Below are 21,863 nucleotides of genomic sequence, written 5' to 3'. Positions count from 1 at the left end.
CGTTGGCGTGTCGGAGAGGAGCTCCAGATTGCGCCTCCTGTTCTTAAACCCAATGAAGTGTGACTGGTTTGGACGCGCCAATGGACAGACTGGGCGCCAGGGGGGATCTGTCTGTGAGTGCTGGGAGGTGCAGCGTGGTACCGAAGGCAGAGTAACGCGATAAGCAGGCTGATCCGGACAGGAGGTGAGCGTCTGCTTGGGGAGCCGGGGAAGGGCTGTCTGCTTTTTAGTTTTAATTTTTGCGGCTGGGGAATTGTAGGTACCTGTCGTGGCGGGTCCCCTGACGGAGCCATCAGCAGAAGGGGGCATGCTTTCGCTACATTGCACCCTGCTCCGTTTTCCCCTACGAGGGACCTACAGCCCGTTACGCTGGAAGCCCCCACCCCCCCCACACTGAATAGCCTCACAGGGGGAGACGGCGAGCCACTGTCGTCCATCATTATTAGAAAAAGTCGGGCCTCCCTGTGCCGTGAGAGCAGAGCAAATTAAATACATCTGCCATCACGGCCGCCCGTCCACGCCGCGTAATTAAAGCACCATCCACAGCCAGAGCGACCGCTGAGCCCGTCCCGCCGCGCCGCTCACGCTCTGCTGCCTCTACCATAAAGGCCTGGTGGACTGCGATGGACCGCGGGGCTACGGCCGAGAAGCCACGTCTCCGTTGGGGAGGGGGGCGATTGTTACCGGAGAACCAGAGCTAAGTAGCATAGGATTGACACCACTTGTGTCGTCGTTGTTGTTGTTGTTATTCCCTCTGTACTTGTGACCTGAGTGGGCCTCTTGAGTGCCCCACAGAAGGTTCCCCTATTTTTATCGCCCCCCCTCCCCACAGATGTGGCACACAGGCACCTCCTTTAGGGGCAAGCAGGGGCCTGCAGTAAAGGATCCTGAGCAAATAAAGTGGGTAACTGTGACACAGACAGGGCTGCGGTGGCTGGACGGCATCCCGGCTCTCTGTCCGCTCCGGCCCCCAGCCTCTCAGCCACCGTCCTCACATACTTCTCTGTCTGACTATTCCAAATATGTCAGCCGCGTTTAACCCCATGCTGCCCGCCTGCAGACCCTATCAACCGACAGCATGACTGTGCTCATACGCATCTGTGCCTCTAATGCACACCTCTGTCCCATCCTGGGTGCCAGGCTTGCAATGACGTGTCCATGGGATCAGATTGCCAAATCCGTCCCCCCCTACACACACACACACAGACACACACCCCAGCAGCCCAGGCTGGTCACAAAGGCAGGCTTTGTCATGCTAAATTCCTCTCCCACCCCCTGCCCTCTTCCTTTCTCTTGTTCTCTCAATGAGCTGCTCTTTAACACGAAAAAGCCCCTTGCACTCCCCTCCAGGGCAGCACAACTACACTGGTTCTCAGATGCAAATACCCCCCCCCCCCCCCCCACCATCGAAAGGGCCGCTTCCCCTGGATGGGCCGTGCAGCAAATGCTGGTTTCGAATATTGCGAATGACAAAAGCCTGTCGTGCGCATTATGTGCTCTGATGCAGAGGGAGAGCCCCCCCCCCCCAAGCCCTGCAGCATCGCAGTGTCCGTTCTCTTTAAGCATGGGGGGGGGGGCTACATAAAATGGTCCGCTTGCCTTCCTCCCTGTCGCCGGCCTGGGTTGGCGAGCAGACGTTTTCTGCCTGGTGACGGGCTAGTTCTGGACGGGCCTGCGTTCTTGACCATGGGTCCCTCCGTGTGCGTTCATTTGCACGCCGGCACACGGGTACAGGTGTGTGGTGAGTGTGTGCCAGCAGACGGGGGATTAAGACAGGACTCTTATCGGAGGAGGATCACATTCCCCCACCTGGAGAAGGCTCTCTCTCTCTCTCTCTCTCTCTCTCTCTCTCTCTCTCTCTCTCTCCCCCCCCCTACCCCCCCCCCCCATCAATTTCTCGGCCCGTATCTCTTATGTGGGTGTTGGGCCTTGGTTATTAAGCGCATACTTTTCTCTGTGGATATATAGGTCATGCAGGCTGTGTGTGTGTGTGTCTGTGTGTGACAGAGTGAGAGAGATCCATGTCATACCAGCCTTGTAGCGACTTGCACTCAGGCCCTGTGCTGCCTGGGACCTCAGTGGGCCCTGTAATCCCCCCACCCCCCCCAGACGCGACGCGCCCACTGCCCTGGGCGGGAGCCGAGTAGGCGTGTACTGGTGACATGCAGGCAGACGGCAGGTGCGCCTGTCCACCGTAGTGTCGACACAGTGGGGGTGGGGGGTCCGTCTGGACAGGGTGTGGCGCAGCCGAGCAGACTTCGGCATACACGCCACACCCTGAGACACTCTTTTCAGGGTGTGCTCACACTTAGAGGCCACAGGGGGCGCTATGCATGTGATTGGACATACAAAGGTCTTTGGGGATTTTCGTGCTTGTAAGGAAGGTTGTTTGCTAAAGGCTGCAGAATGTTTTCGACCTCAACCATGGCCCCGCTTTAGTGCAGAAGGAAGATCTGCCATGTCTCAGGTTGGAGATCAAGCGCGGTCCCCTTTAGGAGAATGTGCACACGTGTTCAATGGTCTGTGTTCAGACGCTCAACACGAGGGATCAGTGGTCTGCCTCTGTATGTGAATCACGTGCTGGGGTCCTACCTGAAATATATAGGCATCCCAGGCCTGTTGTGAAACTTGTCCGCCATCTGTCAAGTAGGCAGGACTGTCCTTTAATAGTGTGATAAACAAAGTATTGCTGCCCAGCAACACTTAATCCTGGTTACAAATAACTTAGCCTTTGAACTGCAATTGGTGGTCTGAGACGCGGCGTCTCTGCTCAGAAAAAAGTCAGCTGCCTTTTTGGTGTCTTGATGAGTTTGTTAGCGTTAGCTGCCCTCCAGCCGCAGAGTCCATCGCTGCATTTTATCACGCTTAAACATCTCGGGACTTGACCTTTGCCCCCAGGTTGTGTGTTGGCCGCCAGCCACAACTCGCGGTTTCCTCGTCCTAAAAGCTGCAGCGCATTTCATGCTTCAGTGGCGCACAAACAGCATTGCATCACATTTGACGTCAGCCCTGCTAAAACAGGTGTCCCGCCATTTTATCCGGTAGCGCACCCCCACAGCTCATTAATACCGGTGTCTTTACCTGTTCACTGAGGAGAGATGCATTTATCTGGGTAGCTGTTTAAGAAAAACTAAACAAAGATGTGTTATTCACAGGTCATTTGGCAGTCCTCCCAGCCTCCGGGGGCACCCTGCAAAGAAGGGGCCTCTTGATTTTATTCTAGCTTTAAACATGCCATTAGGCTTGATGGTGAAGCACTCTCCTTTTAAATAGTTACTTCACCCCGTTTCCCTTGTGATGAATGCTCTCCAGGCATCTGCATCACCACCCTGGCACTCACCAAGCACCCCCCCCCCCCCCCCACTGGAGAGCCTGCCGATGCACCAACGCGTGTGTCTGACATCACCAGCATGTTTGCCGATATACCGAGGATCCTGTTGGGGGCCTGACTGCATGAAAAGTATGGGTTTGCTGCTTTGGGGGAAGTTTCGGGGGGGGGGGGGGGGCACTGTGGGCCTCCACACAAAGCTACAAAGCAGAGTAGAGTGTGGCCACCGGCCATAGTGCCGAGTAACAAAGGGGCTGCCTGGAGCAGGGCCTCGGTCAGATGAGGGAGCCCTACAGCTCAAGGACGCAGGCTTTGAAAACGCCTCTGCTTTAAGCTTCCTGACATGAGAAGAGCATGTAGGTTTCCGTAAATCCCATCACACTGCGCAGCGTCAATTTGTTTCGACCTGCAAGCTACTTCGGGGTTACGTTGCCCTCTGAACATGAATCTGTTTCCTCTTTGTTCCTTCGCTCCTTTGAGCGTGACCCCTTCCTCTGGCGGAGCAGCTCGTTTGAGAGCATCGCTTCAGCGTCTGGCGGGGTTCTTCCCAAAGCCGGCCAGTACTGGGACTGTTTAGCAGAGTGGATGTCTTGTGAAGGACGCCTAAGGGAGACTGATGACCTGTGGTGTTGCGGAGGACGTCTGGTGCTCTGGAGGCCTAATCTAATAGAGCGCCTGAGGAGCACAGGGTTCTGTGACGCTCGCCTTGGAAACAGGAGTTCCTCTGTTCCCCCTGAACCCACTAACTGCTCCTCTGGGCCTGGTAATGTAGCTGACATTCATTTAATGACGTTGAAATCTCATTAATATGCTTGACAAGCCGGGTCCGGTAATTGATGTGTAGGAGCTGTAATGTAATCTTGGCCTGCTAACCCAGGCCTGAACTTCAGGCAGAATTCACAGGCAAGGGAAAGAGCTTTGGACTTGTGTCAGCACACACTGATGCAGAGAGTGTTTGCTTCTGTGGTATTAATCCTTAATCGAAGACACAAGCTGCATAAGTCAGTGGTGGTTTGGGATCATAAGTCAGAATAGGAGATCTCAACACCTAGTGATCTTCAGGACCCCGACGCCCCCATCTCATTTTTAGGGTTGAATTAAATAATTAGGGGATCCGTACGCATGAGAGGCTCAGCTTGGCTGCAGCTGCTATAAACATGTATGACATGCAGAACATGCAATTTATACACCAGTCATTGAAGAAGTGTGACTGCTGAGTCTGCAGTGTAAGGAACAGTATGGCGCTATGCCAACATCCTCCATCAGGGGGCACCATGGAGAGAAAGACAGGAGAATGTCAGAGGCCTCCCCACAGGTCTGTCTCTCTCTCCAAGCCGGGCCTTCACAAGTCTGCTATTGTTCCCCCAGTGCTGAACGCCGCAGCACCCGTGACCGAGCGATTGTGTTTAATTACAGCTGACCGGCACTCTCGCGGGATCTGTCCTTGCGGCCCAGATTTCATCTGCGCTCTCATTAGGTCCTTGTGGGGGAGGGCTGCCTGCTGTAGAACTGTAGGCCGCCTTTGGCTCTGTCTGTGTCTTAATGAAGGCAGCTTTAATAAGGATAAATGGCTCTGTGAGCCCCCTAATAACCTTGGCTGTAATGGGTCTGGATCGGGTGGCTTTGAAACACTGGGAAATGGCAACTAAGTTTTTTCACTAATGAGATGGAAAGGTTTGTTACGCAAGCACTTCTGTTTAAGCTTATTTTGTCTGATGCATGTGCCACGACTGCCAGGGCGATGGAACGACATGGAGGCAAACGACAAACTGGGAAGTGGGGAGGATGAAGGTGCAGCGGGTCGGTGGATCTTTACTGGTTGCCCATGAGAGCCTGAAGAGAAAGGAAGAGAACTCACTTTGGAAAAACAACTTCTTTCTAGCTGAGAGTGCAGTACAGGGGTGATTCCTTCTGTGATCCACAATCTATGATGATCAGAGTCCCATCAGCCAACTGTTCAGCGAGCTGAAATGCCAGCCTTGGTCCTTCTTCTGTTTTCTAGTTGGGCGTATCAGACAATGCAAAGGAAAAAGCAGCCGAACAAAAGCAGGTTCCTCTTATGACTGTGTGGCACCTGCGCCCTTTATTCACGTGTAATAAATACAGGCCTAATTTGTACTGTTGCCATGCCTTGTTTTTGAAGCAGCAGGGTGCTCTGGCCCCGTTTTCTTAATTTGCAGCTACAGGGCAGGTCTGCTGCTGCTGGTTTTGTTGCAGCCCCCACCTCCATGCACACGCATGTTTGTTTACTGTTTGCTGCTGCTGCTTTTTATCTCTACCAGCTGGTGTGAGCGGCAATCAGCTGCAGGGCCTAAACTGGGTATCTATGGGTTAGTGCTGCAGTTTGCATTGTTGACCCACCGTGAATTTCTATGGCTTAGCGTCGCAGTTAGCCGCATGGCCCAAGGTGAGTATCTATGGCTTAGCGTCGCAGTTAGCCGCATTGCCCAAGGTGGGTATCTATGGCTTAGCGTCGCAGTTAGCTACGTAGCCCATGGTGAGTATTAATGGGTTAACGTCACAATTAGCCATGTGTCCCTAGGCAGGTATCTATGGGTTAGTGTCATAATTAGCTACGTGGCTCAAAGTGGGTATCTGTGGCTTAGCGTCACAGTTAACTTCGTGGCCCACGGTATCAATGGGTTCGCATCAGTTAGCCATGTGTTCCTAGGTGGGTATCTGTGGGTTAGTGTCATAATTAGCCGCTTGGCCCAAGGCGGGTATTTATGGGTTAGCGCTGTTATGTTCCGTGATTGCATTGCAGGCTTAAAGGTTCCCATGGGAACAGACATAGTATCCCCCATTTAAGGACCTTCCCTGTTTAGTGATTATCTCCAGCCACACCCCTGCCCCAAAAAGGTTCTGCTATTATGTGGTTGGCATTACTGGCAGTGCCATGCAGATCAAAAGAGGAAGGTGGGGTGCAAGGTTTGTTTGCACATCTGTGTGTGCGCGGGTGCATGTGTGTGTGCACATCTGTGTGTGCGCGGGTGCATGTGTGTGCGCGCAAATGGCACAGCCATTGAGGAGTGTGGGCTGGGTCCTCACAGCCGGAGTCCGGAGGGGGTGAGAGGCTGGGGGCTGAGTGTGTGTGCAGTGTGTGTGCAGTGTGTGTGCAGTGTGTGTGCAGTGTGTGTGCAGTGTGCCGGCCCAGCGTCAGGGTGCCCAGCCGCCACACAGTCACCATGTCCATGTTGGAAATAATCGGCAAGCATGCGAAGCCTGCCTGGACATGTCCCCCAGCGAGTGGGAGGCACAGGGACGCAGAGGGAGGGACACACACACACACACACACACACACACACACACACACACACACACACTGGTATCAACTTCTCAAACGCCCAGCGTCTTAAGTCATGCCACAGCATGTGTAATAACTTCCTCAACTTTTCCCACGGAGCGTGATAAGCCATTCCACTGCAGTGCTGTCTGGCTTTCAAAAGAGAGATTAGTGCCTCCATCGCTATGCCGGCTCTGAGCCTGCACCACAGCGCAGACCTGATGTACTGTGCCCCATTTCCCCGTCCCTCTCTGCGCAGTGTTCGTGCTGCTCTCGCCGGGGCTGTCTAATTGGCTGTAATTGGCCGGCAGCCTGCTCTCGCTCCCGGCTCGCCCTCTCCTGGCGGCTGCTGGGCCAGTGGGTGGTGCGGCGGTTATGGTGGCAGCTGCTTTACCTGAATGTTAGGAGATTCTGTCCCGGAAGGACTGTAGCTGTGAGAAAGGTACATAAACTATAGGCATAAAAACAGTCACACTGTGCAGGCGGGTTTCAACTGTAAGTCACTTTGGATAATAGCAACACCTGGAGCAACTGTAGGTCACAGTGGCAGGGACAGAGGAGGGGACACCTGTGCTGGTCTCAGTGGCAGGGACAGAGGAGGGGACACCTGTGCTGGTCTCAGTGGCAGGGACAGAGGAGGGGACACCTGTGCTGGTCTCAGTGGCCGTGGTCTTTGGCATCACGTGGAGCCCCCCCCCGCAGCCACACAGACTCAGTGTTAAATTTAGACGTCTTATTTACACAGCAGTGCCGTTGGGGCCCGCAGGCAGCCAGCAGATGATACACACACACACACACACACGTTGTACTGTATTAATGGCAGCGGGGAGCAGGCTTGGCATAAACTCTGCATTTTAAACCAAAGCATTTCCAGTGGCCATGATGCAGTGATTGAGTGCCGTCTTCCTGGGAACCTGGACTTGTGCCTCACAACATGAATTGTGCCTGTGCGTCTCTGTGCCTGCGCCTCTGTCTGTGCGCCGCTTTGTCTCGCTGCCTGTGCTGGGTTTCCTGAAGTTTCACTCGAGTATCTGACCTCTCTTTACGTTCATCTCCCCTCTTGCAGCCATTGAGACTCAGAGCACCAGCTCAGAGGAGATCGTGCCAAGCCCCCCTTCGCCGCCCCCTCCCCCACGGGTCTACAAGCCCTGCTTCGTGTGCCAGGACAAGTCCTCAGGGTACCACTATGGGGTCAGCGCCTGCGAGGGCTGCAAGGTGAGTTTGCCATCTGCGCATGTGCAGTGACAGTTACCATGCCAACTGCCCTGTACTCAGCCCCTCCCATTCCTTGAGGGACCGCCCTCCCAGGCCCTGAAGAAGGCACCTCCAGCCTCTGTCTCGTCCTTATGATCGCACAGGGCTGCTCAGCCTTGCCAGTCCCTCTGAATGAATTCGGCCATCTCTGAGAGCAGAGGGCATTCTGGACCTTCCGGGCCTGCTTATTTGTCAGCGCGCAGCTGATGTTACCAGTTTTTCAGAAGCAGGTTGCCAGGGATGCAGTGCAGAGCCCAGTTCCAGGAGTCTGAGACAAAGCTGGCAGTTATGAGGCCCTTCCTGCTCCGGGCTGAGCCTTTCTCTTTTAGCGGGGACAGAAACGGAAGGCGCTGTCATGCCGCAGTTGTATTCCTGGCTTCCTTCTGGAAGCTTCTTTTTTCACTGTCGTATCTGGAGCCTGGCTGAGAGCTCTGGGCCCTGGGAGTGAAGGGACTTGTAAGCTGTATTTGAAATCAGGGGCCCTGGACTCACTGAGCGAGCATGGATAGATATACTGTCGCACCCCTGAACATGGATAGATATACTGTCGCACCCCTGAACATGGATAGATATACTGTCGCACCCCTGAACATGGATAGATATACTGTCGCACCCCTGAACATGGATAGATACACTCTCCCGCCCCTGAACTTGTGGGGGGGGGGGGGCCTTGTGAGGGAGGCAGGTACAGCAGCAGAACACAGACAAACTATTGCCAAAGCGTGGCTGCTGTGCTCACATAGAGTCCATCCTCTTGCATAATCATCTTCATCATCATCATCATTGCTATTATTGTTAGTGGTCTGGGCAAGGTCACATGTGCCGAGTGGGAATTAAGCAAATCCTTTGAGCTGAATGGTCACCTGCTGAGATTAACGTCAGGGAGCCCCCGCTGCTGCAGCTAAGGTCACCCGTGTCCTCCTACCATTCCTCTGCTCAAACCCGGGTTCGTGCACCTCATATGATTAAACGGCGCCGGCCTACGTTTGCGTGATTTGCCCTGCTGGGCCTGGGGTAGTGCTCAGGTTAGCCCTCCCCTAACAGGCACGGCCACTGGCGCTGTCTCGGGGGGGGGGGGGGGGCAGGTGCCGGACGGGGAATCCAGGCTGGCAGCGATGCTTGCATTGAAATTGCATGTTGCTCTTCTGTGAATTAGTAGGAATGTGGTGAGCACAGGACGGTCACCCGTTAGCTTAGCACTCCGCTTTCGTCCTCGCACCGGTTGAGCCTTTTGGCCCCTTATGGATGGGGCTGTTGAGGCGTGTCGCGGCCCCGCCGCCCCGTGATGTCGTCTCTGCTGCTGTCATCGGTGGCCTGGCAGGCGCACCGGCGCAGCGTGACATCTGCCCATCCTTTGCAGCATTTCCATGCCCAGACTCCCGTCTCGCTGCCTGAAGGGCGGACTTCCTCCCGCAGGGGCGGCTGCGTGGTGGGTGGGATCGATCCCGTTGCCGTGGCGACATACCCACAGATCCCCGCGGTGTGGCTCCTAAGCTGGTCCCTGTCATCCTGGAAACCCCTTCGGCCTCCCCACAGCTCTGCAGGCCTGCTGATAAGGAGAGCTGCCGTCGCAGGCTGGATTAGTGCTGATGGGGGGGGGGGGGGCCTGTTCGGGCCATGGGAAGCAGGACTTCCTAATGGAATGGGGGTGTAGGCACAGAGGGGAGTGTCCGGGAAGCTGTGGGAGTACCTGAGCCCCCTGTCCAGTAGTATGCACGGGGTTAAGTGTTGACAAGGGAGAGATCACAGGCGGATCACACATTAGAGCCATCGTTTCTCTGTTCTTCTGCCTCCCTTTCATCCCTCCATCTCTCCCTCTTGGATTGGCCCTAATCCGTTTCCCTGCGAGCAGGCCCAGTGGTCGGCGGTGCTGTCTCACTCTTTGTGACAGCCGGTCGCATTCAGAGAGCCGCCCAGCCGTCCGCTCCCTGTCCGTCGGGGTGTTTCTGTGCCCGGCCTCTTTGCCTCGCATGCCATCAGTACCCCCCACCCTGTGCACTCTCCTCTCTCTCTCCCAGGCAGCCGCTTGGCCCGTCCTCTGCCACTGTGTTTTTTTACACCTAGTGAAAACCCAATTGATTTCATTCCAGGGGATTTCGGAGCATAAACAGCTGCATTCATTAGCTGAAGAGAGAAATGTGATCATGACTGGTGCCTGGAGTGTATCTCCCCCAGCAGCTGCCGGCTGCTCCCTCCCGTGTCCCAGCGGTGCCTGCTGTGCTGTGGCGAGACCCGCTTCTCTGTGTGTGTGTGTGTGTGTGTGTGTGTGTGTGTGTGTGTGTCAGCCTGCCTCCGTGTGTGTGTGTGCGTGCTCGCACATGTGTGTCAGCCTGTCTCATTTGTGTGTGTGTGTGAGTGAGTATGTCTCGTGTGTGTGTGTGTGTGTGTCAGGCATTCTGTTTTGTGTGTGAGGCAGTCTGTCTGTCTCTCCGTCTGCCTGTGTGTGTTTGAATGGGAGCAGGATCAGCAGTGTCTCTCCATCTCTGTTTGACTTCTGGGAGGATGACAGTTATTCTTGGCACACAGTCAGCTTAAAGTCTACCAGTGCACTGTCGCTGTTGCAGTTTTTCTTGTTGGCTCCCATTAGAGAAGTCATTAGCATTTTGCAAAGAGGAGGCACAGCTGTCAGGCGAGTGAGCGAGGATCCCCCCCCGCCTGTATCGTCAGGCAGAAAGGGGCTCGCATTCTCTCGCTTGCGATCTTATTTACTCATTCTCCTCACAAAGTCAGTGTCACTGGAGTTACTGCCTAGCAGGTTCAAATACCAGTTCAAATACCAATCAGCGGGTGAATGAAGTATGTCTAATGCTTTCTGCGTTCCGGTTGGCCAGAGGACGGCATTCCTTCTCAGCTGTGTATGTCCAGCTGTCTGGCCGCCGTCCTGATCCCACTTGCGGATCTGGACCCATTTCTGCAGCTGGATGCTTAAGTGGAGTAGTTTGGGTTTAGTGCTGGATGTTCAGCCGCGCCCCACCTGCCATTCCACATCCTGGGGGTCAGAGCACACGGCATTAACTGCTGGGGGGGCTGCCCTCTTTGGCTGTGGCACCTTCCTTCCCCAGGTCCCTGCGAGCGGGCGGCAGGTGTCAGCTGACCCCTGGTCCCTTGATGGGATTTTCGGCTGGGGCTGAGGTCAGGTGGGAGTGCCAGCCGACTAGGAGCATGCTTGAATTGAGAGCTCCGTGATTGAGTTGTGTGGCGGAGGGCCTGGGCAGTGACAAGGGTTTGGAGGGAGGGGCCCTGCCGCCATTTCACAGCGGCCCTGACTTGCCCTCCTAAATCACCTCTCTGTGACTGAGCTCTCGGTTAAGCCATTTGTAGGGGCCCTGTGCCTCTGACCAGCACCCTGTGTGGTACAGAAAGGTGCAGAATGTCGCTAAAGAGCCGCAGAGCTGTGGAAGGGAGGCCCTGTCCGGTGAAGGGCCCTCGGTGACGTCCAGTCGCACGCTTTTGCTGCCCCTCTATCAGCAAGTTCGCCAGTCACAAAACAGACCTGGTTAGCTGGTCCGCCGCAGTCCGACGCCGTGGTTTCCAAGCCGATGCTGCTCCCTAACTGTTATGTCCTTCTGCAGTCACTTGTGAAATGACAGGTTTATGATGGGCTTGCCCAGGGTCACGCCGGCAGCCTTGAGGGGGACAGCGCTCACGCGGCTCCCTCTGGTGTTGCCGGCGTGTCTGTCTGTCACTTTCTGTCTCTCTGTCTGTGTGTGTCTGTCATACTGTCTCTATCGCTGTCTCTCTCTGTTTCTCTCTTTTCCCTGGTGTACTCTGCTGTTCCTCTTCACTGTTCTCAGTGTGGTAACATGCAAAAACCTACTTCCTGTCCCACTCCCAGCGATAACAGCAGTCTGCTTCTCTGCTGATCAGAAACCAGCTATACCCTAAATATTTCCACTGCTGCCCTTTCCGATGCCTGCACACTAACACTGGGTAAACTTTTATATTTTTTTTGCTCTCACAAGGCAGATGAAAACACTTTGACTGGCCCTACACCTATTCCTGTATTTACCCGTGATGCTCAAGATTTCACCATGTTAGCCGTCTGGCATGTGGGGAAGTTCTCCGTCATCTTCTGCGGTCCTCGGGTCGTGGTTGCATGTCTTGCGTAAATGCTGTTTACCCTGGGGCGACTTGGCAGTTTCAGTCTTCGGCGGTAATTGGGCAGTGGGCTATCGAGACATAACCTGTCCTACAGGTGGCATTCACTGTCATTTCTCTCTTGCCTCCCGTTTCAGATCGCACCCTCCATCTTCATTTATGGTAGTTTTATAACAGAAAGATAAGCACCCCCTAAAGCAGTCTGTGTTCTTTCTGATGACTAGAGTAAGACCAGAAGCTCAGATGTCTTGGGAAGAAAAAACTAAATTGCTTAAAATGAAAAGCACATTACGGTGTGCAAACGCCCTTTTATGGGTGTGTCAGGCGCTGTGGAATTAGATCAGGGGACTTTTGGGGTTGGGGAGGGGGGCACTTATCGCCGTGGTTCTTCTCTGATACAAGCTCGACTTCCTGTCTTCACGCTCTGCATAAAACGGTAATAAAACGTACTGTTTCCTTCTCAGCTGCGCCTTAGTTAAACCCTGTGTGGTCAGAGCCCCACCCTGGCACACACGTGGCATCCTTGCTGACCTTCCCCCCCCCCCCCCCCCCCACCCACTCTTGTATCTCCCTCCAAACTCCAGGGCTTCTTCCGGAGGAGCATTCAGAAGAACATGGTCTACACCTGCCACCGGGAGAAGAATTGCATCATCAACAAGGTCACCCGCAATCGCTGCCAGTACTGCCGGCTGCAGAAGTGCCTAGAAGTGGGGATGTCCAAAGAGTGTGAGTGGCCAGGCCGTCCCGTCACCAGCACTGACCGCTTCCACGCCTTCCCAGCCCCTTCCGCAGCCTGTGGGGCAGGGCTGTTTCAGCTGGTGCTCTCGGAGCAGGTCGACCTGCTGGACCCTCTGTGTGCCACGTGGAGCTCACAGAAGTGCTGGCGGGCAGCACACACACATTTAGCAGAGACCCACTGGTACCTCTGCGTCTTATTCTGCCCCATAAGCCCGTCCTTGGATGCACTGCGAACAGTGGGCAGAGCGGCCCAGTGTCCCCTCGACTCCCAGCATGCCCTTCCGTTAGTTTGTGCCTGGGGGCACCCAAAGATGCTATCAGGTCATGTTACTTAACTGGGAAGTGCTTCAGGGAGCTTCAGACCCCCTGGAAAACTCTTCAGATACGTTCAGGATGCGTCGTCTGACCGTCCTGCATAATTCCCTGCGGCTTTTATTGTACTGAGCACCAAATGCGACACGTGCTGATGGTTTCCAGCGCTCAGATCTAAGCATTTCTCTAAGTTAGTTATTCTTGGTCTTCCCAAATGCTAGAAATGGTCATTAATTACGGCCCGCGTTGCAGCTTGTTGCCAGCTGGACTCTCGGGCTGCTACTGCCACCTTGTGGACGGAATTATGCACTGCAGCATCTCAGAATGGGAAGGCAGTGTTTTTGGGGCCACCGCAGAGATTTCCATCTCATGGACCGCTTGACGGCTGACCCGATGGCCTGCCGATTGACACAAAGATTCGTACGTAGATCTGCTTTGTTCGGAGCAAAGGGGGGCTTTGTAGCCAGCAGGGCTCTGTGCCAGGTAGCTGTGAAAGAGAGCAGCAGAGGTCTTAATTCTCCAGCCTTTTGTAGAAGGGATTAGACTCAGCAGTTTGCCCAGAAGGGGGGTGCTCACTGTAGGCCAGGAGTAAGAGCTCACTGGGCCCCCCAGCCAGTAGGGTTAGTGTGGACCAAGTGGCTTGCAGTGGTGTAAGTGTGGGAGCGCCTCATATCAGGTGTCAGCCCCCATTTATCCGTGGAATCTGTACCGTCCGGATGGGTGGGGCTGTGTGTGTGTGTCATACTGGGATAAATGCAGCAGCGCGTGAAGCCATGTTGGTGCAAACGGTCGCTCATGTCACATGACGGGAGACCTGTGCTCCTCCCGCGTACCCCTGCGGATCCACAGGCAGGCCGCATGGGCGAGTCCCGGCTGCCCCTCCGCCAGTGCGCTCTCTGGTGGGAGGAGCTGGTATGGCGTGGTGCAGAGGGGTGGGAGAGACGCAGCAGGAGAAAATTTTTCATCTCTGTCTGTGAACAAAACAACAGTGCACAGGAAAAGCTGGCACGCCTGACATTTTTATCCTTCCACCGAATTTAATCTCCGTGATGGAGGACCTGCCAAGACTTTAATTTTCTTCCCCCAAATTATCCCTGTCTCTCCCTGTGCACCCCCCCCCCATCCCTCCCCCCCCGTCTGTTTTTTATTATTGAATTTGCCAAAAGGCCTAGTGATTGGTGAGCACTCTCCCCTCACTCTCGCTCTATCGCTCTCTCTCTCTGGCTTGCTCGCCCGCTCACTCGCATATTTTGAGAGGGAGATACACTGATAAGAGAGACTTTCGGGCAGAGCTTGTAGGCCGAAAAGAGGCCTAACCCAAGCCCGATGGGGGAGAAGGATCCCACGGACTGGGGCACAGAGGGGGAAACTGCGTGCATCACTCCCATAGTCCACCTCCTTATTACGTGCAGCAATCCGCCATGACTGATTACTGGCCTTGGCTAATAGTTCTTTAATGACTCCATTAAATTGTGTTGTGCAGCTTATGATGGTGCCTCCTATTTATCAGGCAAGCTAATGTCTGTGCTTCAAGGATGCAGAGCCCCGCTTTTATTTGGGAATTAATTTCGTATCTCCTGGGGCACCTAATGAAGCTGCTTTGTAGAGGGGGTTTCGACTTTACCCGGCCGGGGGGGGGGGACTCTCACCACAGGCAAATGACTGCTGGCCACAGTGTTGTCTATTGTTTGTGTGTCAACTGTTGAGTTGAAGATTGAAAAATAACAAAAGCAAACAGAAGTGGAATATCGCTGCTGTTGGGGTGACGTTCTGCTTGCTGGCGTGTTCCCCTGTGAGAATGATATGCATTTAGTTTGGCTGTGTTTGTGTTACATTTCATACATGAAAATTAGTGGAAGGCCTCTAAGATTTTTTCCTTTTAGACATAGCTCTGCTCAGAGTGGCGCTCTCTCCTCAGACCCCCAGCCCCAGTGTCTGCCTGAAGGAGTGTGAGAGAAGCACCCCCTTCTCATCCCAAAGCGCATGCAGCTGGTGGAGGCCACGCCGGTGATGCCGGGCTGGAGATGGAGAGAGTCCAGGGGAAGCGTAGAATATCAGACAGGAGGGGGGGGGGGCTGTGGGGTGCGGCTTCAGCTCGGCCTTTTAAACCATTAACGCTTGGATATTTGTCATATTATGTTATTAGATTAGCTTGGGGTTTAATGAAAGCAGCGGTGATTTGTCAGCGTTATTAACGACTTCATCCCCCACCCCTATTTATCACCTGCCACCATCAGTCTCTTTGCCTCTTCCTGGGGGAGGGTGGGCTTCACTCTAAGTGTGAGGGGCTGGCTGTGGCTTTTTCTGCTGTGTCGTGCCACTTGTGTCCATACAGTAATTATGAGGGGATGCATTCCCAGCACATACCAGGAGGATCCGTTCCCCCTCTTAAAATCCGATGATCTTTGTTGTTACCTTTCCGCTTCCTTTACGGTGCCTCGGCTGCCCTTAGCTTTGCTTTCCTCTCGTGTTTTTTCTCTCTGTCAGATCAAAGCCTTTCCCCATTTGCTCTGCCGGAGTCGTAAACCCGCAGCCCCCCGCCCCCAACCCTGCACTCTTTGTTTCTCCTCTGTTCCTCCTTGAAAAAAATCTGGCTCCCTCCCTGCATCTCACTGTGTGTACCATCCTTCCGCCCCCCACCCCGCCCCCGCCCCCAGATGACAGCGAATGCTGTGTGTGCCCCGCACTGCGGCGGGTGTCCCTAATAATTAGTAAGCGGATGACCTGTAAGGTCATTTCCTGTTGCTCCAGGAGCAGATTGGTTGCCCATTAAAAGAACCCTGCAAAACAGGAGTCTGACCCGGGACTCTGCTTATTGGACCCCTCGACGTGGGTTACGTCTCATCATTAAAGACAGGTGGTCTTCGCCAACTGGTTGAAGGCAGCAGGCTGGACCTTTAACCTCATTGTCTCGTCTCTCTCTCCCTCAGCGGTGAGGAACGACCGCAACAAGAAGAAGAAGGACGAGAAGAAGCAGGAGTGCACCGAGAGCTACGTGCTGAGCCCAGCCACAGAGGAGATGATCGAGAGGGTGCGCAAAGCCCACCAGGAGACCTTCCCCTCACTCTGCCAGCTGGGAAAATACACTACAGTAAGTCCTGTAGCCTCCTCTCCGCTTCCAGTGCCCATTTTGCAAAGCACCGCTGACCTCATCAGCTACTTTTTTGGATGCTGGACACATCAAATAATCTATTCTGTGGAATGTATTTGTATTTGTATCTTTCTACTTAAAATTGTTAGGTTTTATTAGTTTCAAAGAAATACTTGCCCCAAATTTTGTCATTTGGAATTGTACTGTAAATGTGATAGATAATGCTATTTGTTAAAGATGGACTCGGCTGTCAAGACAGAAATAAACTAATCTTGGCCTCCTCACCAGAACAACAGCTCTGACCAGCGCGTCGCCCTGGATGTTGACCTATGGGACAAGTTCAGCGAGCTCTCCACGAAGTGTATCATCAAGACGGTCGAATTTGCCAAACAGCTCCCCGGCTTCACCACCCTCACCATCGCTGACCAGATCACCTTGCTCAAGGCCGCCTGTCTCGACATCCTTGTGAGTGCCAGTGATTTCTGTCCCTACTTCACCAGATCTAGGCTCCAATCTTGTTCGAAGATGTAGATCTTTAGGAGTATGGCAGTGGGTGGGATGTTTGGGAGAATCATGCTTTACTCTTTATTCCTGTGCTGCTGATTTCCTCGATCTCAGATCCTGCGGATCTGCACTCGCTACACGCCTGAGCAGGACACCATGACCTTCTCAGATGGTCTGACGCTCAACCGCACTCAGATGCACAATGCTGGTTTTGGACCCCTGACCGACTTGGTCTTCGCATTCGCCAATCAGCTGCTGCCCCTTGAGATGGACGATGCTGAAACGGGGCTGCTCAGTGCCATCTGTCTGCTGTGTGGAGGTACTGCACTGCGAGTTTGCTCTTGGTTGGTCTTTGGCTCACTGCTTGGTCTGGACTTAAGCAAGACTGCAGCCTCTCACTGCTGCATTGAGAACCTGTCTCAAAATCTCCAAGCTTCAGATGGGATTGTGTTTTTGATTTTCACTGGAATTCTGGGGCATAATACCAGGAGCTGGGAGGGGACTGTCTAGGGTCCCTGGGGTCCAGGTTGAGGAACACTGCTTTAGAGAGTACTTGGGCTGTACCAACACCAGCAGGAATCCTGTTAACCTTCTGTATTTCCTCCTCAGACCGACAGGACCTGGAAGAGTCGGAGAGGGTGGATATCTTGCAGGAGCCTCTGCTAGAGGCTCTCAAGATCTACGTGAGGAAACGGCGGCCGCACAAGCCACACATGTTCCCCAAGATGCTGATGAAAATCACAGACCTGAGGAGCATCAGCGCTAAGGGTGAGTCGCATGGGGGCACCATGGTCTGGCATTGGCACAGTAGACACGCTCGCTGTCCGCATCGTAGCTGACCGCCTCCTCCCCTCCCACCACAGGAGCAGAGCGTGTCATCACCCTGAAGATGGAGATCCCTGGCTCCATGCCTCCACTCATCCAGGAGATGCTGGAGAACTCAGAGGGCCTGGAAAGCCAGGACAGTGGGGGTGCCCGGGCTGGTGGGGGGGCCCCTCCCGGGAGCTGCAGCCCCAGCATGTCGCCCAGCTCCACCCAAAGCAGCCCGGCCACGCAGTCGCCGTAGCGCCGGGGGCCTTTACGTGCCCCCCGCCCCGCAGTAGCGTCTCACTCTTGCACGGCAGCCCTGGAGGAGTGCAGTCATCACGTCATAGACCTCGCTTGGAGGCCGACTGAGAAACACGGACACTGCTGACACCCCACCCTCCCTCTCACACCCCCTCCAGACCTTCGCGATGACTGGATACATCCCAGCACAGGATGTAGGGACTATTTGACGTGGCAGGGACAGTCACACTTGGGACAGACGGACAGGCAGACTGGCTTAAGGACAGACAGTGCACACTGGTCGTCCTCTTAGGCTCCCTGCAGCCAGGACTAAATGGAGACCAGACTTTCGGTCTTCTGTTTTCAACTTTAAGAGACAGATTTTTTTTCTTAAAAAAGATGTATATATAAATATATATTAAAAAAATAAGGAATGATTGACATTGAATTGTCCAAGATGGAATGACAGGTTTAAAAAAAAAAAAAAGTGTTTTTTGGAAAGTTTTCTCACAGTTTCTGAGATTAGATGCAATTGTTTTTCTTCCACTGTCTTTTCATACCCATGATATTAACAGAGAAATGCACAGCTGTTTTACTGAATCAAAAGCAAAAGTAAAAAAAAAAAAAAAAAAGTACAATTTAATATTCACTCATGAAACATTTAAAAATGTTGGACGAAGAAAAAGATTGTTACACAAATTGTTCCAGGGTTCACTTTTCTTTTGAGGAGAGAAAAAAAAATCAAAAGATAATAATAATCTTACTGGTTGTATGTAAGGTCACAGGTCCTTGAAAAAAACAATGAAGATTATCTTTAATAAGGTGTATTTTAAGTAGCCTCTGAGATAATGTATATAAGCTGTATTCCTTTCTTTAAACTATGAAGAGTTTAGCCTTCACTTGATTTTTTAATACCTTTTTTGTGTTTTTAGGTTTTTTTGAGTAAAAGTGATTTTAAGCACATCTTACTGAAGGAATCGCATTGATGTACTGTGTAGGCCACTTAGATAAGGGACCGATGTGTAGGAACGTAGGGGACACCAGTGAGGGGCAAGAACTGATTTCTCGCTTCACCCTGAAGAAAGAAACAAGAAAAGATCAATGAGGAGGAGAGTCGCTCTGCTGGCACACAGACATTGGCACTTGGTTTCAAGCTCAGTCTTACCCTGTGATCTGAGACAGGGAGAGTTTGAAGTTGGCAGAGTCAGGTTGCCAAGCAACAGTTTAAAGGGATGGCAACGTGCAGAATGAAAATGGTGTGTATGTATGTGTGCGTATGCGTGCGTGTTTGTGCGTATGTGTGCGCATGCGTGCGTGTTTGTGCGTGTTTGTGCGTATGTGTGCGCATGCGTGCGTGTTTGTGAGCGAAGGATTCAACAGGAGCCCGATGAGTTCTTGGCAGAAGCTTTTCTCTTATTTATTCGCTGCTCCCAGCTGATTCAGTCGGTCCGTCCCGCGGATGGAACGGGACCCTCTGCCACTAGTTTTCTGGGCCTGCTGAGACCTGAAGTGCTGCTGTGAGGCTCCTGTAATGTGGAGGCGCCGAGCACAGGGCCTGCCAGCTCACATCGCATACCTTACATCAGCATCACAGGGTGGGAACCCCCTCTCTCACCAGCTTTTAGAGTCTCACTCCTGCTCTTATAAGAGCTTATTCCAGATGTTTGGAAAAGTTCAACTTGTAATGATAGGCGGGGCAGCTCAGAGTCACACCTGTCATCGTTTCTGAGCTCTTGCTTTGGGTGCATCTACAGATAACCTGACCATAAAAGACAACGGTATAAAGGCCAGGAAGCCTGGAACTCGCGTCCGGTAAATCAGCGAGCCAGGAACGCTGTAGGAATGCCAATACTCAGACTGTTTTTTTTCTCTCTCTCTCTCTTTCTCTCCCTAATGTGGTTGGGGGACAGGGTGGGGTGTCAGATCAGCTGTTCCTCAGCTGGCAAGCAACTACACTTTGTCAGCAGCCCACAGTTCATTTCCTGTTGCTCTGGAGTAGATGAACACACTCATCGAGTTTGAAAATTTTACAATCTGTTTCGATTTTGTCATCATTGAGCGATTTGGGGAAAAAAAATAAATAAACCAACATTTAATACATTGTGTAGTTTGTTTTCTTGATGGGAGGGTGGCTTAGAGTAATTTAGGATTCATTAAATCTTGTACAGTAGCTCTTGTGGTTGCTTGAATAAAACAAATGCCGCTCAAACAAAAGCAACAGGGTATTTCTTAATGTCCCTCCCTTCTGGCCCACACAGACACGGCCGTTTGTGCCCAGCGAACCACCCGCCCCTCTAACCAGCTGTGAACTCCCCTCCATCCTGAACTTTGCAACCCTTCCCTGCAATCTTCAACACCACACACCCCAGCGTTTGGACTAGTGCATCATTCTAAGGAAAAAAATCAGGGTGAACCAAGCTATACTGTACTGTTGTAACCAGTTAGGATTCGCTAGGCCGCTAAGGCTTCTGAAGTATGAATTTGTCATGTAATCGTCTGTTGTTATCGGGGGGGCATTCCAATTTTTGTATAAGATTGAGAGTATAAACTGAACTCATACACTTCAGAGGATAGCATACAGGAAGTTGGCACCACTTCAACTTAAAACAGGTCGGACCAAAATTTATTGGGCTCAGTCTTTAGACCTGATCTGTGCCTATGGTCCCCTTTTCCATTTTATTCCCTTTGAAAGAGGAAATAGTCCCCGTTCACCTTTCAGACTCCATACTGCATGGATTTAGTCACTGGCTTGACTGCTGCCATTCAACTCCAAAGTCTTTTATCTCATTGATGAGATGCTGTTCAGTGTTTTAAGTGGTGACCTGCTGCCACAATGTGTGGCCCAGTTTAAGTTTACCATTTGCTCAAGGATCAATGAAGCTGCACTACAAAAACGAACACGGTAGAAAGAAATGCCATGGTGTTAGAAGTCGTCAGGTGGAAATTCCGGCATGGAATACATTGGTGCAAGCAGACGCGGCTTCATTAGAGTGACAGCATGCTAGATAGGCATAGACAGCCTAAGTAGAAGTTCTGCAGCCCTTGCATGTTAGACGTTCTGGGTGTCCCATACCTTTGATGTTCCAGAAAATGTTTTGCACCAAATACATTAAGACAAAAAAAAAATTCCACACAACTACAGACGATTTGAAAGTTATTAGATGTTATTAAAACCTTCTGGGCTTCTGGAACATGAGAACAGCAATGCAGATGCTGTAAAATCTAAAGCAGCTTGTCCTTTGGCGCGTGATCAGGACGTCACACGAGACAGAGACACGAGCAGCAAGGCTGACTCAAAACGACCTCATGGTTTTGAGCTGCAGCTGCCTAGGTGTCGAGTGTGCAGCCTCTCACTAAATTTAGAGTCCTATGTGGATGTTAAATCAGCCATCACTAATGAGGCCTACTAGACACTGTCAAGATCATCCTTTTCCAAATGCCCAGGTCTTTGAAACAAGATTGCCTGCCCAGCACAGCTGTGGACAAGGTACAAGAAAAATGTTCTTTTTGGATAATTTCCCCCAATGGATTCAGCCTTTATTGCAGTGGTGAGGATCCTAAAAATCATGGTAGAAAATGGAGATGGGGCACTCTGGGTAAGTACCATACGATTATCTTTGATTATAATCATTAACTGTAATGATATAGATTTCTATGAATGTCTCAGTGTAATCTCTCATGAGTACCCCAAAAACATTTTACTTATTATAGTGTAATGAATTAAAAATCTACGTATGTCATTACTTAGCTTATTGATACACTATTAGCCTGGGAAAAGGTACGTGTAAATATGTTGGTGACTTTTGAGAGAAGATTTAAAATCGCTGCAAAAATGCCACAAAATGGCTCCTAATTTACACTTACTCTCACAATCCTGATATCAAATTTGACCTCATTTTTTTCTCTGAAATTTTGTGAACCTCTGTATAAAAATATGAAAATATGTCTGAAGCACATGCAGGATATTCTCACTGGACCAGATGACCCATGTCAGGCAGGACACTAAGCTAGGACAAGGTTTGTAAACTACCATTTAATTAAAACGACCTGGATCTCACTTAAGCACTTGCTGTGTGCTGATTAGTCGGTCTCCCAGAATCATGCATGTGTAACTAATGTTTATGTGAAACAGCTGGAAGAATCTTTCAATCAAAGAAACAAGCCAGTCAAACCACAAGAAGACTTTCCTTTGTTATTCATTACCAGCA

General features: G+C 52.1%; 1 protein-coding gene across 3 annotated transcripts in view; it reads left to right on the top strand.

The window, feature by feature from the left end:
• The window catches only part of raraa (retinoic acid receptor, alpha a), a 59,831-nt gene extending 40,076 nt beyond the window's left edge, over positions 1–19,755 (top strand). For all 3 annotated transcript variants that reach the window (XM_023820809.2, XM_023820812.2, XM_023820810.2), the window contains exons 2-8: positions 7,678–7,826; positions 12,548–12,689; positions 15,944–16,104; positions 16,393–16,569; positions 16,723–16,927; positions 17,218–17,376; positions 17,472–19,755. In XM_023820809.2, coding sequence (XP_023676577.2) covers positions 7,678–7,826; positions 12,548–12,689; positions 15,944–16,104; positions 16,393–16,569; positions 16,723–16,927; positions 17,218–17,376; positions 17,472–17,674 — 1,196 coding nt within the window. In that variant the 3' untranslated portion in view covers positions 17,675–19,755. The remainder of the gene's footprint in view (positions 1–7,677; positions 7,827–12,547; positions 12,690–15,943; positions 16,105–16,392; positions 16,570–16,722; positions 16,928–17,217; positions 17,377–17,471) is intronic.
• Positions 19,756–21,863: the final 2,108 nt, after the last annotated feature.

This window comes from Paramormyrops kingsleyae, chromosome 5, assembly GCF_048594095.1.
Source record: "Paramormyrops kingsleyae isolate MSU_618 chromosome 5, PKINGS_0.4, whole genome shotgun sequence".
Classification (NCBI taxonomy): domain Eukaryota; kingdom Metazoa; phylum Chordata; class Actinopteri; order Osteoglossiformes; family Mormyridae; genus Paramormyrops; species Paramormyrops kingsleyae.
Note: the sequence above shows the minus strand (reverse complement) of the source record. Positions and strands in the feature narration are given on the sequence as shown.